The sequence below is a fragment of the Sprattus sprattus genome (assembly GCF_963457725.1).
Source record: "Sprattus sprattus genome assembly, chromosome: 18".
NCBI classification, from domain to species: Eukaryota; Metazoa; Chordata; class Actinopteri; order Clupeiformes; family Clupeidae; genus Sprattus; species Sprattus sprattus.
The window spans coordinates 25277086-25294277 of record NC_137916.1 but is presented as its reverse complement, the minus strand read 5'-3'; the positions used below and the strand labels follow the sequence as shown (position 1 = coordinate 25294277).

Here is a 17192-nt window from a genome sequence, read left to right as displayed (position 1 = left end):
TATTTACAGCTCATGCATTCTCTCTACTGGGTGAATTGTATGATTGTGAATACTATCAGTAGTCTATATTATCATTTGATGTAGCTGCACTTTATCATTCGTCACAGTAAAATGGACGCATAATTATTACATTTGGTTCAGAGGTTATTCTCCCAACTTTGCATTGGGCCCAATACTGTTGGATATCTACTAACCTCACCCTTGTTATCAATCAGCTCATATTATCTAGGGCTGAACAGTGGTGTTGAGGTCTTCTTAAGCCCGCTCTTTTTCTTGCTCTGTCATTTGAACCAGTCTCTCTGAAACATATCTCTGTGATATTCCAATGAGAAGACAACGTTGACTGTTATTGGTGAACGAATTAGGGGGTAAGAAAGCACATTTTTTTTATTTAGATACGATGCATGAAATTAAAATATAGTACAATATAAATTATACTGATGAAGTTCAGGTGAAATGGTGTTTAATATGTACGAACGTAACCTATTATAGAAACAGCTTGCAGGTATTGAATATCAAAACAGGTAGCCTACGTATGGGTGTATATCCCCATTTCACCATTATCAGTTGAACATGTTTTAGTAAACTATAAGCCTAGTTTTATGTTGATTATATTGATTATACAGATATTCTGACTGTAAAATTTTGATTTGAACTGATCACCTCTTAACAGATGTACTTATCAATATCTGGGACAGGTTTTTATGAAGAAACAAAATCCTGTACAAATGTCTGTAGGTTACATTTCCAGTTGATACACACATCAGTCAATGCGGCTAGGAACTAGTTTCAGTGAGTACAGCAAAACAGTCGGAAGGTATTTATGGACGAACTATCAACAATGAATATGACGATCATCGGCAGCATCTAAGCTACATTTACACGAATATGCCAGACTGGATTATTGTTAGCTTTATCCGCTGATGTGTGCAACTGTTTATTAAAAGATTTCAAGATGGACTGATTTCTTTTAGCTTGTTCGCTACATATTCAAAGGTAGGTATCCTTAGGTTGCTAGGTAGCCACCTAGCTATCTATATCTAGTTAGTAACTAAGTTTGACAGTCCTTTGTAGTAACTAGCTAGTCGCGGCATGACAGAATGTTTTTGGTCATCTAAAAAACGCGGAACTTGCAGGATTTGAATAAATATAAAGTATTGCTTGCTAAGTGACCTAACTGTTTAGGCTGAATGATGTGACAAATCAATAAACGCAATCCACGAATCTAGTTTCGCCAGAGGGATGTGGTTACTATAGAAACGTGAGCTCGGTTCAATATAGCTGAAGGACAAAAGTGGGGCAACAGCAATGGGTCGGGCGTAGCGGTGTCTGTCACATTCAAGAGAAAATAAACGGGTATTTTTGTTATATTTTCCCAGTACATTTTCACGGGGTATGCTTTAATTGTTATCTGTGTACAGAGCTGTTTGCAAATTGTTGTAATGTACCCTTATTGCTTGGTATCGTTGGAACTTTTAGTTTTATTCTCTAGAGTTTATGTCATTAAAAGAGATGTAATCACCGATGTCTGCATATTATGTTCACCTGCAGGTTGTCTTCATCAGTCGCTGGATAACCCTCAACTGGCAAGTATGGTGCTGAAGATTTTTTTCCCCCAGTGCTGCAACACTGCCGACAGTGGCCTCATGCTTGGTCGCTGGCTACCTGGCCATGACTCTGCTGTGGTCCTGGCTGTCATCCACTACCCTTTCATTCCCGGTCAAGTCAAGAAGTACCTGAGCAAGATGCAGAGTGAGACAGACGTGGACCTCACGGTGCTGGGCTCCTGGAGTATGCCTAAAGAGGGCCAGGAGGGTATGGACAGCTTTCTGAAGGACCTCAGCACCATCTTCCCTTATAGTCGCTGGCTGCAAATTAGCCGTGAAATCGGCAAAAGTGGCTTTCACTGCCAGGTGCTGCACAATGAGGGAACGCTCTTCACGGACAAATCCAAGGGATCTGAAAAAAGCATCCAAAACGGAAAAGAAGACGCCGGTGACAACGGCGGTAAAGAGAAGATCATCTTCATCCACTATGACCAGCGCAAGGTCATGTTGTCTCAGCTTCACCCCGTCCACGAGGCCATGCAGGACTCCGGAAAGGAATCTTCTGAGTTGCGCGCCATGTTCCACACAGTGTCCCACAGCGAGCCGCTCTTCTTCCTGGATAGGTACGACGACGGGCCTCTGAAGACCACGCACTGGCAGTCCGAGGGCAGGGAGGCCAGCATCATAGTGGAGCTGCTCAAGCAGGGCTCTGTACCCCTCTGCATGCTCATCACGTGGCTCCTGTCAGTCTGGCACTGGGTATGCAACATCAGGTGAGCTAGAGCACAAAACACACACACACACACACACACACACGCACACACGCCAGTGCTTTATAATATGTCTGTGTTTTATAGCATTATAATGGTTTAAAAATGATGATGGTTGTGGCTTTTGGTCTCCTGCAGGATACTGAATACACGTCCTGTCAAGTTCATTTCCAGCAAACTGTCAACTTGTGTGCAGTTTGGATACAGAACAGAGCATCTTCAAACAGTGACGTCTACAAAGAAAGCCACAGAACACAAGGAGTTTATGAGGTGCGGTTAATACAGTTTGGGATCAGATTACAGTAGTAGTACAAAGTTAATCTTAAATGGGGAGCCCATATTGTGTGAAATTGACATGGTAGTGTACTTTATTTCTATATGTTAGTTAAGTATTAATATATTCATATTTTTTTCATCCTGCAGAAAAGCCAACATTTTTGTGTCCTTTTTTGTGGACATGGCTCTTGGACTGCTGCTAATATCTTGGCTCTACAGGGAAAATCGTATAGGCACACTTGCCAATACACTGGTACCAGTTGCGGATGTAAGTATTACGCACGCACATGTACAAATGTGAAAAGTGCTCACAAGGGGTAGCAGTAGCTGATCATAAGTCCTTAATATAGAGAAGATAGTGAAATGGTAAATCTGTCCCTCGGTCGCTGTATATAAAAGCCGCTTACATATGAGTAAATGTTATTTAATGTAAGGCCAAAGCATGTTAGCAGTGAACATTTTATTTGTGGTTTAAGTGGTTTAAATCAGCTGTTACCCTCCAAATGTTTTAGCATGTAGCCAAAGAGCTTCAGCAACTGCTTGAGTGGCTCATGGGCGCCCCAGCTGGTCTGAAGATGAACCGGGCTCTGGACGAGGTGCTGGGGAGGTTCTTCCTCTACCACATCCACCTGTGGATCAGTGAGTTTGAGCCCAAGGCTCTCCATCTCTCCATGTAACTTCATGTAGCCTTTTTATATTGCAGTTGGTGCTCGCTGTGTGGGTAGCAAAAGAAACTTGGTAAAGATACTTCTAAAATATTTGCAGTGTATCTTGTTAACACAGATACTACCTGTATTTCATTAACATAGTGATTTCATGCTTGAGTTTTCTTTTCTAGACACGATTTGAAATTAATGTGATGTACTCTACATACAACCAAAGCTTTGGACTACATCCTGATCCAATAGCCTTGTTTGTTTTCCAGGCTACATCCACCTGATGTCTCCCTTCATCGAGATGATCCTCTGGTATGTGGGCCTGTCTGCCTGTCTGGGCTTGACCTTTGCCCTCTCTGTGCTGTCAGATATTGTGGCCCTGCTGACCTTCCACATCTACTGCTTCTATGTCTACGGGGCCAGGTAAGGCTCACCTTAATAGATCTATACTTTGTGGTGGTGCCTTGTTTTACTAAGTTGTATGGTGGATTATTGTGAGAGCATGTGTCTACCAGCAGAGGGCAGTATTTGTCATGGTATGATGTACAGGTTTTTAAATGTTACGTAAAATATGTTTTCTCACACTCACACTTGTGTTGCACCATAATACCTTTCAAACACTAATTTGTCAGTTTTGGTTGTTCATTTGATTGTAAACCTTAAAGAAGACAAAATAAGTGTTAAATCAATGGAAATGATTGTAATCGAAAGATAGGGAGGACTGATGGAACTATGAACATTTGATTGCAGTGTTAGCCTGATCTGCACCGTTTATTTACAGTAAATTCATGTTTATATGTTTTTATATATACATCATGTTGATATGAGCAATCACAAATAGCCTAAGGGGTTACGCTTTTGCTAAGCTTTCGTATTTCCCTGAAGATACCATCTGTGGCAGTTAACCATATAAGACCCTGCACCTGTGGATGTTGCAAATACAAACAGGGCTTGTTGAACGGAAAAACTGTAAGCAAAAAAAAAAAACAGTTAGTGAGCAATTGTAAAGGTCAGCTATTTCAAACATCTTCACCCCCTTTACAACAACAACGCTGGGCTCCCTTCTGCACCTGGACCTGTATATTTAGAGTGGACTCTCCAGCATGACCATAAGCACTGCACGCCCTTGTCTGCCCTACTGTAGTTGCTTTAAGACTCTGGGTTTTCTTTGCTATGGTCTGGAGCTGTTGGGTTTTAACTGTGAGGCCACTTGAAAGAATAATGAAGTAGAACTGTTATGGCTCGGCCCTAGTGGTAAATGACTCGGGGATGATGACACACCAACAGCAGTGAAAACTTAAGGACGACAACGTGACTTGTTTTACTTTGTTCATCTAAACCCAGCCGGGTAGCACAAAACTCTGGCCACTTTTCATAACAATTTTCTCTGGGCCCCCTGTTTACCTAAACCCATGACATGAATGCATATTAGTCATGTTTAGGGCCTTCCCCCATCTTGAGGCCCTGGGTGATTAATATCAGGTACTCTCTCTAGATCTAGCCTCCGGCTTCCCACCCAGTAAGTGCCAAGATCAGTGTGATTGTTTATCAAGTTGGAAGCACTGTGTGAGTCTATCACTATAGTATATAGACTCCTGTGATTTGAGGGCTGTCCACACCTTCAATCACAGAATGTGCTTTAGTGTGGCCTATAGAGGTCCCATAGCAGTTAAACACACCCCTCTCTGTCAAAATAGGCAGCTCACGCCCACCTTACTAGAAGCACCAGACCGCTTGATGAGCTCTGGGGGAGAGTAGTGTCCTCCCCGCCCTGAGATCTGGTCCTGCCAGTGCCTCTGGTGCTTTAGCCTTGAGCTTACCCAGAATTAACATCAGAATCAGATTTTATTGGCCAAGTAAGTTTGCACAAACAAGGAATTTGACTTGGTAAACTGACTCTCAATGTGCTTACACAAAATGTACATTACAACACAATACAGAAAAAACACAATACAAAAACAAAACAGTGCAATGGTCTATAAAGAATTTTATTTCAGCCTGTTGATGGGCCCAGCAGGTTGTACTGCCAGTGCCTCTGGTGCTTTAGCCTTGAGCTCACAGCCTGTTGATGGGCCCTGCAGGTTGTACTGTCTGAAGATCTACGGCCTGTCCTCCCTCTGGCGTCTCTTCCGGGGCAAGAAGTGGAACGTGCTGCGGCAGCGTGTGGATTCCTGCTCCTACGACCTGGACCAGGTACGGCTCAGTGCGCCCCCCCTCTGCACGACGCTCGCTTCACTCCCTGACTCCCTCTGAGCTCCTCACCCCCCCTCCCCTCCCTTCCCTTCACCTCACATGTTACCCTATTTGCTCCCTTCCCACCAAGAGTACTTTATCTCTCCCCTCTCCACATAAAATGACCATATAAATGTCTAGAGTCCTGATGTGATGAGGATTTTTCTGTGTATGAAACGGCAGAAAACCTGATACCCCCCCTCCACCATCAAGCACCACTCACACTGTATCCTCTAACTGGGTGCTTTGGGGATTATGTCACCCAGTCGAGCAAAATACAAAAAAATCTGTTTTTATAATCCTTACGACATACATAAATTGCTGGATGTTTTGATTCTGGGTAATGTCAGGCTTACACCACTTCACTAAGTCTTGGCTTGTCTCACTGCACTACTGTGTGAGGCTGTTGCGTCTTCATAATTTAAGCAGACATTTTAAATGTTTTTCTTGTTGTTTTGTAGCTGTTCATCGGGACACTGCTCTTCACCATCCTGCTGTTCCTGTTGCCCACTACTGCCCTGTACTACCTGGTCTTCACCTTGGTGAGTCCTTCAGATACCAGTGTTGTTTGCTTCGTGTTGATTATTAGGGGACTTGCACCTCTATGCTGAATTGGGAATGAGAAAATAAAGATAACGTTGTTTTACATTTCAAAAATGGAAAATTTCAGTGCACAGTTTTTGCACTACAAGATGGAGAATAGAAGAGCCTCAATAAATTACAGGGGGAAGAAAAACCTCATCAACTTTTAATCCTCCTTGTAAGATTCATGAGTCTTCCTCACTATCATAACATGCTTCCCCTACTGCAGCTCTGTGACTGTTTGCCCAGAGACAATTGCTCCAGCAGACAGAATGGTGTAAAAACAGCAAAATTGGACTCCGTAGTGAAGCATTTTCACACCACATCGACACAGAATATCAATGTCCATTCGCACAGTTTCTAAGTTTGAATGAACCATTGTAGATTTTCCCACGCACAACAAAATCTCCCAGGAATCCATGCTGTTACAGAAATATGCAAATGTTTTCATCAGATACCTGAAACTCTTCAGAAGAACAGTGGGGAACAGTGGGGATCCTTAGCAAAGCTGCAAAAATGTGATATTTGATGTGGAATTGGTGGTGTGTCCTCATAAGACAAGAGATATTACTGTGGTAACAATATGCATGTTTTTGGGTGGGGGTGGGGAGATAGGACCCATGTCTCCAAGGGCAGTGAGAGGTCAGTTCAACGGCAGTGTACGTACGGGTTTCTAAGATGCATGACATCAAAACAGGATCCTTTTACACTTCTCCATTTGAAGGTTATGAAGAAGGACATATGATCAGAAAGTATTGGACATACAGTATGATCAGAAAGTATTGGACATATGATCAGAAAGTATTCGACATATGATAAGAAAGTATTGGACATATGATCAGAAAGTATTGGACATATGATCAGAAAGTATTGTGTATGTTTGTTTTTCTCAGCAGCTGAAGCTGAGCAGCTTCTTATTTATAAGTTATAAGAGAGAGGAATGTGTAGCCGGTCTTTGTACTTCCTGATTACATGCCTTATTTCATCTAGACCGCCTTGCTACATACACACCTCTCTCCATGATATCATCCCAGTGGTATTAATGGCCGTGTAATCACATTTTATTGTTTGCTGCTATCATCGAGAATGTGAATGAGCACTAAATATCCTAGCAACTAACAGAAAGTGATTGAATTTGCCTGCTATTTAGGGAGGCGCATCGTTGTGAGCTGGCCTTAATCTTATCCTGTCCCCCACTTTGTCCCTGCAGCTTCGTCTAGTGGTGGTGCTGTTCCAAGGCCTCATCCACCTCAGCATCGACCTCATTAACTCCTTCCCTCTGTTTGCCATGGGGCTGCGTGTGTGTCGGCCCTACAGGCTCGCAGGTGAGCTGGGGATTCTCAGGTGCAGCTGGTGTTGTGCCATCAGTAACATCAGCACCACTGCCTCACTTCTAGCCTGTAAAACTGTAGGTTATAGTTTGCATGGATTTGAAATTCTGAAGTTTGGCTATGTTAGCTGTAGGCTGACAGGAGCTGACATTATTACACAATAACATTTTCATTGGCAATAATTCTCAGCAGCTGTGGGCTGATCTCAGTAACGTCACTGGGTCTTTTGCGTCCAAATAACAAAGATAAATTCTAGTTTTGGCGCATCATCAACTTCGATGTAACTCCCTGAAAACATTTGTCCCTCATCAGTGATTTCCATCTGGGAAAGATGGAACCACCAGACCAATGTTTATCCTTGTTTTCTGCCGTTGCCTGTCCCGATTTCATTTCGCTTCATGTTTTCACTTCTTTGAGGATTCACGCTCCCTTGCCTTTTAAATTGGGCTAAATAATAAGTATGACAAATCCTCCATTTGTCAAAATTTGGTTTCTAAAACTTCTCAAACTCAATGGTGAGCCAGCACCAGTGACCTCTGACCCCACTTATTTTCCAACCGGCACCACCAAATTCAAACTGCCACCTCACCTCAATACTATATTCCATTTCTGCTAATAGATCCCCTAAATCCTACACTCTGCACCTTTAAGACCATTTGCCTAAGAAAACGTATCTGTGTATATTTCTAAATAGTAATTATATAATACTTCATGTTATAATTGTGTTTTCTCAAATGAGTGAAGGTCGGGAAGAGTTCATAATAAATGCTTTACGAGGGGAATGTGGAGTGGTGATGATGCTGCTGCTCTAGATGTTAAGTGCAGTATGTTGTGTTTGTCTCTGTCTGCACTGCAGAGGGGGTGAAGTTTAGAGTGTTGACGGAAGAGGCTGGAACTCCCCTTCATCTGTTAATGGAGGTGGGTTTCATTTATTTATGACATGTGACATGTCAGTAACATGTCTTTGAGTGGAACACATACAATATATTGAGAAACGTTAACTTTTTAAACTGTTACTATTGTATTATATAATCTTCTATTATATTATGTCATCCACAAGCCCATTTTGTGTATTCATCTTTTTCTTGAACATCAGACTTGTACATATTAATATATATGAGGCTATGATATAGTTATGACACCTATATTATTGTTTATATTGACTGTTGCAGTCTGCCTGTGTTACATAGTCAGAGCTGCCTTCTGCATTTGGCTTCGAAATATAAGATATTTTTGGATGCCACCAAGGGCAATATAGCTGCTCTAATACCCAACTGATTTCTGCCTAATTCAGCCCCCGAAATAAAACATCATTATACATTCACTTTATTTTGCACCATCACCATCACCCTGTCCTTGCTCCCTCTCTCCTTCTTTCATTTTCTTCTCTCTCTCTGTCTCACTCTTTCACGCTCTTTCTCTCTCACTCTCTCCATTCTCACTCACTCTCTTTCTTTCTCACTCTCTCTCTCTCTCTGTCTCTATTATCTCTCTCACTCTCTATGTCTCCATTCTCTCTCTCCTCTCTTTCATTCTCACTCTCTCGGTCTCCCTCTTTCTCTCCCCCTCTCTTTCTCTCTTTGTCTCCCCCTCTTCCTCTCTCTCTCTCTCTCTCTCTCTCCCTCTCTCTCTATCTCTCTCTTCAGATCAATCCTATAAAGTGCAGTACTGTGGTGCAGAGCTACCGGACGCCCACCTACAGTTGCTACCCCAAGGACTCGTGGGGGGCCCTGTGTAAGAAGCTCTTTGTGGGAGAGCTCATCTATCCCTGGAGTCGCAAGAGCACCAAAACAGACTGAAGCCCCGAAGCAAGGTCAAGCAAGAGCAGCCCAAGCACCAGGAGCCCTGTAGGGGACAGGGGACGGGACAAGAGCATACACAGGGATGCAGAGGGGATGTTTCCTTTCTTTTTCTTTTTTCAAAAGCAAAAAAAGCTATAGCTGCCAATATAATGAAGTAGTTCAGATAGTGAATCAATATAGATTACGGTATAGAAAGGTGAATCCTATTAACATGTGTTGAAAGGGACTTCATTCACAAATTTCAGTTGTTAAAAGTGTTATTTAGGATTATTTAAGATACTTATTTTGTATATGCAGATCATGATGAATAGTTTTCTACTGAGATGTCAGAGACAGTTTTTTAACATGATAAATATGTACTTAAAAAGAAGACAAATTAATGAATGCACTTGTTTATTCTGATATATTTTATCTTTTTTTTATTAGTAGATTAAAAAATGTGCCATCACAGTAAGAGAACACAAGAGACGTATTTTACAACCTGTTACCATGGTGAGGACATGCCATCCAATTTGATTTGCTGTAGGGAAGATAAACCAACTCTCATTCCAATCATCTGACCAGGAAGACAAACCGTTGACCTTCCAGTCTGTCTGTCGTTTAGCACTGCCACCATCTAATTGTCTCTTCCCAGGCAGCTATTTCTCACACTTGCTCCAATCAGCAGATAGTATTTGTCCAGGGAGAGCTTGGGGGCAGATGATGATTGATGAAGCTTTGTAGTACCTAGGTGCTGTGTAGAAAACAGGTCCATAAATCCTTGCTGTTCCAGCCTAGGGACAGTTTGAATGGTTTGATCAACTCCACAGTTGCTGAAACACTGTGAATTTCTCTCTGTTTTGTCTGTTTTATATGCCTATGAGCCTGAGACTATGAGTCCTCCTTAAGACAGAATGGTGACAGATATTAGTGTATTACACTGCTAGGGTAATTATGACTTGACCACAAACCACGCTAGGCTGTACATCGTACATGTGTGATTACAAATTTGATTCAGTTAGTTTTGTTATAATTATGTTGTCTTATTAATCATTCTGATTTGTTCTTTAATCTTTGAAGTTTTTTGTGATTGAAATACCTCTGTACTACAACTGCTGTTAATTATCCTGTTGTCGTTTGTAATGAATAATCATTAAAATTTCTAATTAAATTAAATACACATTTATGAGTTTGAGATTTTACATCTACTGTATGCCTGCACTTGACGCACACGTGTGTGTGTGTGTGTGTGTGTATGTGTATGTATTTTCCTAAGGGAATACGACTGAGGGATGACAGATGTGCTGTTCCCTAGAGTTGACCTGTGGAAAATGGAGACAGGACTGGAAGACCAATGGATGACATTGCACATCAGCAGAACCCGGCACTAGTGGTCCCATAGAAAACCTGCACTGTATGCAACAATAGTGTGGTAGTGCATTGCTAGGCGATATTAGGTCGAGTGACCCAACAGTGGATGCTAAAGAGTCACTTTGTTTAACCTTTGAAATAGCTTTTAACCTCTACATTGTTCTGACCAAACATTCTGATAAGATTATGAGAGTGGGTTATGGTAAATTTGTCTTTTTTGAAGTGGAAAAAAATATCTTTGAGTGGGTTATGGTAAATGTGTCTTTTTTGAAGTGGAAAAAAAAAATCTTTTTTAGTGAAAGTCTCGCATTTATGCCGCAGCTTGAGTCTGACTGGACTGCGATGAACCAGGCAAAAAATAAATCATTTTTTTCATCTCTAAACCTATCAAGGTATTAAAATAGGGTAATCGCCTGGGCAGCTTACACTCCAGGCTAGTAATGGTAACATAGCATTGACAAAACTGTATATAACGTCCAGATGTCCCCACCCCCATCTCCCCAAGAGGCTCTTGCGTGGCTCAGATCTGGATAGGCTTGCACAAAGACTTCATACCCATTTGCATTTTAATTTATTCTGAGGGAGGGGAATAATCTCTCCAACATTTTCCTGAAAGTGCTTTGACCTCTAGCCCCAAACAGCTGTCATACACATGGCTTCATGGCTTAGTTGTGATCAAGACAAATATGAAGAGCAGCAATTCCCAAAGCCATCTCCGAAAAAGTAGCCTACTTGACGTTATACTTGCGTACTGAAATATTTATATTTTTTATAGACAAGCTCAATGCTATACTGCTATGCTGATACGTTCAGATTGTACATTGGGGCGGGGTAAGTGTAAAGTTGATCTAGATGCTTCTGTGAGCAAACGAGTTAATAAACAAACTCCTCTCGCAAATAAATTAATTAATTGTAAAGCATGTGATAAGTAACATCGTTAATTAATGAATGTCTGTGTCTTCTTACTGTTTTCATTTGTTTCGTTGCCAGTTCTGTGTTGACGGGAAGTTAAAATGTATCGAATAGGCCAATATAAAAGATGGCAAGTCAGCACATTGTAACAACCTGTATTTTGTAGATATATTGCCGCCTGGATTTCGTCTAAAAAGGTGCCATTGTATGCGTTGGCATATCATTTGATTGAATTCCTTGTTAACCTATCACAGTATTTTAAGTGGTTTTGGTATCCAATTGCAAGGCAAAGAAGGTGGTCCTTATTTTATGGGGGGGTGGGAGCAACTGAAGCGCCTTGAGTGCAGTACATTCTACTTCTGACAGTGGATGCTTGGTGCGGAGTATGCTTGGTTATATGAGATAGGTGGTCTTATAACGACGAGAATAAATAGTTTCAGCACTTCTGATGCAACCTGAACAAAAGAGAGTTACGGGACTAAACGTGGAAGAAAAGAGAGGACGCGACAAGCTCGTTCTGGACTCTTCCTGGATATCCCATGCGAAGTTCTGAATCGTTGTTGTCCGGGGAAAGAAAGAGGGGCCTGGGTGCAGTCGTCTGATGAACTAACGTTACTGTTAGCTGCTTGGCTAGCTTCCTTACATGTTTTCAACTGAGTTGGCAGTGTTTCTGCAATTGTTGTGAAAGTATTGGCCGGAGATAGACATACTGATGTCACATTAGACATTAATGTAGTGTCAATGTATGGTAGATGTTGCCTGTAAATTGACTTGGCAGTTGACAGGTAACGTTAGCTGGCTACATTACCGATCCACATAGCAAGCTAGGGGTAGTTTTCTAGTTATTGGAAGCGCATGCTAGCTAGCTATCTGGCAGGGAAAACAGTTTTCTTTCTTGAGAGCCCGTTCATATTACTTAAAACAATAGGCAGCTAGCAAACACATCGTTACTATCTACATCCTTGTGTTGTTGGAACGCCTGTGTTTGAATTATTGGTGATAGTCAAATATAGACCCTTTGTTAATGGTTGACAGATTAGCAAACGTTAGCAAGCTAACAATGAAGCCTCGGACCAATCTAGTTAGCAAGCTAAAGTTAGCTGGCTAGTGGACGCAAAAGAGCCAGTTGATATTTCGAGTAAGCGCAGATGTTTTGTCATTGTCATATCGAGCTATTCGTTTGAAGCATATGTCGTTCGTTTGTACTAAATGGCATTGAGATAGGAAAAAAACCTTTTCAAATGCTGTAGTTAGGCTTACGTTACCTAGCTAGCAAACAAACGCTAGAAGAAATGGCCAGTGTCTGTGTAAACAAGTTAGATTGAAAGGTAGCTGGCTAGCTTACTTGGTGCGTTGTCTGCAGTTTGCATTCTATAGTAATGAGTTGGCGTGATTTGAGTGACCTTTTTTAACATTGTTTGGTTTGGTGAATTGCTCCAAATAGTTTTTAACCATTAAAAGACAGAAAGATCCGAAACTGCCAGCTGTAATTGTCAGTTGGCCCTGCAACACCGAGAGAACTTGAACCTTGAAGTCATTTGAAGCCACCTGCCAGCCCAGCTTATTTTAGCTGGAAAGGTTCGTGAGGTAGACTGGAACGCGAAATACCTCAGGGGTTTACATCCTTGGCATCTTTTCTGTTGCCCCATTTCTGTTGCCACTTACTTGAGCTCAGATGTGAGGGAGAATGACTACCCAGGGAAGCCCTGTGAAGAGTTACGACTATCTCCTCAAATTCCTCCTGGTGGGGGACAGCGACGTTGGGAAGGGGGAGATTTTGGATAGTCTTCAAGATGGATCGGCTGAATCTCCGTATGCATACAGTAGTGGTAAGTGCATATTCAGTTAAAACATAAACATTCACCCATTCACACACACATGGCATAAGAGAGTGCTCTCATAGAACATTTCTGCTGTTGCGGGGTGACTCAGGTTGCCTAGACAAGGCCCCCAACCAAAACATTCTAAACCAAAACATTGCCCACATATACCTCGACAAACCAGCCTGTTTACATCTGTTTGAATGAACATACTATGACCGTAATGTTACTTTGTTTAGAGTGTTGACTCATCTGAAGAAGAATACCCACTCTTTATGGTGTGCATGAGGGGGCCTTCTGGCCTTCTAAGCACTTGTGGTTTGCATTAGTCACCAATGGGATCATGGTTATGTTGCTTTACAGTTGTCGCTAAGGTATTGGGTATTTGTTATGTTTATGTTTAGATTGTAAAGCCTATATTAGTAGGTTTGGATAAAAACGGGTCTTAACGTATTAAATGGAAGCACTATGCTGCCAAAGCAGTGATTAACACCATTTTCAGCTCCAAAACTCTCCTACTTCACCAATCAGAAATCATGGCATTCATTTCTGATCATAAAAGCAAACTTAAACTATGATGAGGAATAAGAAGTTGTTACTACTCTCCCTCAGGCTATGGATTTAACTGTGTAATATATGAATTGTCAGAGTTTCAGATGTTAGATGCTCAGTAGACTTTTTGGGAAAAGATTTCAGGACAGGATGTGCACCTTATGGACAAAATTGAGAATGTGTGTGTGTGTGTGTGTGTGTGTGTGTGTGTGTGTGTGTGTGTGTGTGTGTGTGTGTGTGTGTGTGTGTGTGTGTACGTGCATGTGCATGTGCTGTCTTTACGTTGCTGTATTTGACAGCATTCAGAAACTCACATGATAGCTCAGTTGATCAGAGCGTACAACCCTACAGATCTGTCAAAACTAGCATGCTTAAACCAGCAGAGGAACGGAGACATGCGTGCATCATGTTGAGCCATAATTAGGCTGCTTACAGTCAGCCCCTGCTCTCTGCTGCAGCATCCCTGGGGGATTGTGCCAGGCAGCTACATTACATGAGAAGCTGCCTACCTTCCAGCTATCCAACAGCTGACTGCTGCTTCTTCTCCGTGGATGGATACTATCAGGGAGAACAGAAAAGCCTTTTAACTCGAACAGGGTTTATGATGAAATATGCATGACCTTAGCCCCCACACAAACCCACAGCCAGCAGAGAGGTTCCAGGTACCAGGATTTTTTTTTTTTTGCTGGCAAAGGAGTTTGGCTATGCAGAGTTGTATTTGATAGGTGATGGTGGTACCGCCTGTTCTGTAAATACACCCTCAAGTGTGATGATGATGATTTTTGGTATTTTGTGATTCCGTGTGTTCTGGAATGTTTGAATTCAGATGTGGCAATCATTGCTGGATTTCACTGGGCCTTCTCTTGCGCTGATGTCTCCAGCTAGCCATTTTAATCATTGCTCGGGAGGTCCACTAAAAGGAGATTCCAAAAACCCCTTTCCTCTTGCCAAATCCAATCAGGGCCATCACTGCGTAGAAACTCTGAGGGGATTTACAATAATCAGCAAACATGAGGCGCTTCATAAGCCACCAGTCTTCATTAAAAATGTCGAACACAAAGCTGTTTTTTCAATCAGGGAATGCTCAAGGCTTCTTCCCTGGCATTGATTCCCTCTCCCTCTTCCTCTCGCTCTCCCTCGAGCTCAGACAAGGCACGTGTGTGAATATTTCAAGAGAGGGAAGAAGGTAGGGTTGTGCCGATGGACGATATCATCGTCCATCGTCATTTTTGACCCACCATCACGATGGATGGTAACCATCGTGATGCCCCCCCCCCCCCCCCCCCCCCCCCCATATGAATTAAAGTCAGGCATGAAAATTAAATAGGCTACTGCTACAATATGCCAATATTGGCTTATTTAGGGCCAATAGTTTTCCGCATAAAAAAAAACAGCCGTAAAATGCCTTTCCGCACGTTAACTGTATGAAAACTTTCTGTTGATAGTGATGTTGCCTAGCAACGTCGTCTGCGTACCGGCTGCAGCTCCCTTAGGATAGTGACAGTTCAGTTTGTCGCCAAGTAGTTGACCGTACTGTGCCTTATACATTTCCAATGCTTCTTGTTCGACCTGTATGTGAGGCATTATGTGCATACCTAATGAAAGTAAGGGTTTTCATGAAGTTGCTAATGTGATAGATTGTGTATTAAATTTAAATACCAAATTTTGGGCTACCTGCGAGTGCTATCAGTAGTAATTAGCATGCTAAGCGGAGATTTAGCTATGTTCTGTTCTTATGTTGATACGCTGTAATAAAGATGGTTCAATCCTGTTAAGATTTCCCCCCCCCCCCCCCCCCCCCCGACGAGACGATATCATCGTCCATCACGATGTTTCAATGTAAACATCGTCTTCTGTCAAATAAGGAGACATCGCCCAACCCTAGAAGAAGGCAAGATATTATGCAGACATTTTCCCCACTGTAATACATTTTGCCCCCCCCCCCCCCCCCCCTTCTTGGTTGCAACCCAGTGTTTTTTTGTTTTTCCCCCAAAACTTGAGCTCGGATCAAGAACAGTGTTTTGGAGCAGCTAAACAACCTCTAGTGGCTGCCAAATCCTACTGTTGGAGAAAAACATTCTGTCGAATGGGAATTTACTTTATTAGCCCTTAAATTCCTTCAAGGTTGTTTGCAACCCGTCCGTTGCACCACGAGCGCCAGAGGTAATATTTGAAGATGTGTTTCTATCCATGCCCGGTCCACACCTTCATAAATGGTAGGAGGCGTTAAAAACCAGACTTTCCACTATTCCACCCCCAAGGGATGGCGTGTGCTTCCTCTTCAGTGCACCTGAGAGAACACACCTGTCAATCATATCCACACCCTTCTGGGTGCTCTTTGTGTTTGTCTGCAATCCGTGCAAGACATCACTCACAGTGGGTGTAAAGAAAGCAGTGTGTTTAAGGACTGGAGAGATTAGAATGGTCTGGCTGTTTGAGTTGAGGTTTTGAGAAGATTCCCGTCTGCTCTGTTGTGCTGTGCTGTGCTGTGCTGTGCTGTGCAGTGCCGTGCCGTGCCGTGCTGTGCTGTGCTGTGCTGTGCTGTGCTGTGCTGTGCAGTGCAGTGCAGTGCTTTGGAGACTGTGCTCTAGAAGTGTGCCTGCACTGAGGAATAGCCAGTGTGGCAGGCTGCTCTGAATATCACCCTCCCCTCCCCCACCGAAAATTAACTTTTAGATGAAAGTGGTGGAAAGGTAATACCACAGAGCTGTCGGCTCTGAACACCCCCCCCACCCCACCCCCCACCAACATACATAGAAAACACACAGAGCCCTGCCGTCTACCCACTCCCCTCCTTCTCGTAGCCTTTCTGTGTGTAATTTCAGAGTGAGGGCCTTGGCAGCACAGTGCGGAGTTGATAATTGCACACCGCAGTGATGCTGCCACCCCTGCTCTGCTCTGACTGCGAGGCTGCTGCAGGCCACACGTGGAATCAACACGGGCTGACTAACAGCCAGCAGCACAAAAAAACAACATGGGGGCGGAGAGAGGACATGTTAGCATCAGCCACCCACATGATGGTGAATGGGTTTTTTTCTGGGAAGAAGATGGGAGCAACATTGTGTGTGTGTGTGTGTGTGTGTGTGTGTGTGTGTGTGTGAACTGCATCGAGCCCTCAGTCATGGATTAGGGAGTGTGTGTTTAGTTGTGTGGTTTTTTGGAAAAGAGAAAGAGAGATATAATTAGATGGGTAGCATGGATCAAATGCCACCCCCTCTTCCCTTTTAAGTGAAAGCTGAGGCCAAGAGCTGTTTCCTCCTCATTAGCCTCTCTTCTGCATGTTTAATAATGGAGGATGGGCAAGCCTGCCTGCCTGCCTGCCTGCCTGCCTGCCTGCCTGGCTGGCTTCAACACTGAGCTGC

General features: G+C 42.8%; 2 protein-coding genes across 2 annotated transcripts in view; both read left to right on the top strand.

Annotated features, from left to right (window-relative positions):
- The first annotated feature begins 860 nt into the window (after nucleotides 1-860).
- pigq (phosphatidylinositol glycan anchor biosynthesis, class Q) lies at nucleotides 861-9317 on the top strand. The gene is made up of 11 exons (XM_080856529.1): nucleotides 861-996; nucleotides 1552-2320; nucleotides 2456-2587; nucleotides 2741-2861; nucleotides 3106-3232; nucleotides 3519-3672; nucleotides 5331-5442; nucleotides 5943-6023; nucleotides 7274-7388; nucleotides 8251-8312; nucleotides 9041-9317. The coding sequence occupies exons 2-11, from the start codon at nucleotides 1593-1595 to the stop codon at nucleotides 9191-9193; spliced, it is 1785 nt and encodes a 594-aa protein (XP_080712655.1). The 5' UTR covers nucleotides 861-996; nucleotides 1552-1592; the 3' UTR covers nucleotides 9194-9317.
- A 2547-nt stretch (nucleotides 9318-11864) lies between these two features.
- The window catches only part of rab40c (RAB40c, member RAS oncogene family), a 20370-nt gene continuing 15042 nt past the window's right edge, over nucleotides 11865-17192 (top strand). Inside the window, exon 1 of the mRNA XM_080855884.1 lies at nucleotides 11865-13287. Coding sequence (XP_080712010.1) covers nucleotides 13146-13287 — 142 coding nt within the window. The 5' untranslated portion in view covers nucleotides 11865-13145. The remainder of the gene's footprint in view (nucleotides 13288-17192) is intronic.

Excerpts from the sequence above, each read along its gene's own strand:
- pigq (XM_080856529.1), top strand. The coding sequence starts at position 1,593 with ATGGTGCTGAAGATTTTTTTCCCCCAGTGCTGCAACACTGCCGACAGT. Across the intron at positions 2,588-2,740 it reads GAACACAAGGAGTTTATGAG|AAAAGCCAACATTTTTGTGT; the intron begins GTGCGGTTAATA and ends TTCATCCTGCAG. Across the intron at positions 6,024-7,273 it reads ACTACCTGGTCTTCACCTTG|CTTCGTCTAGTGGTGGTGCT; the intron begins GTGAGTCCTTCA and ends TTGTCCCTGCAG.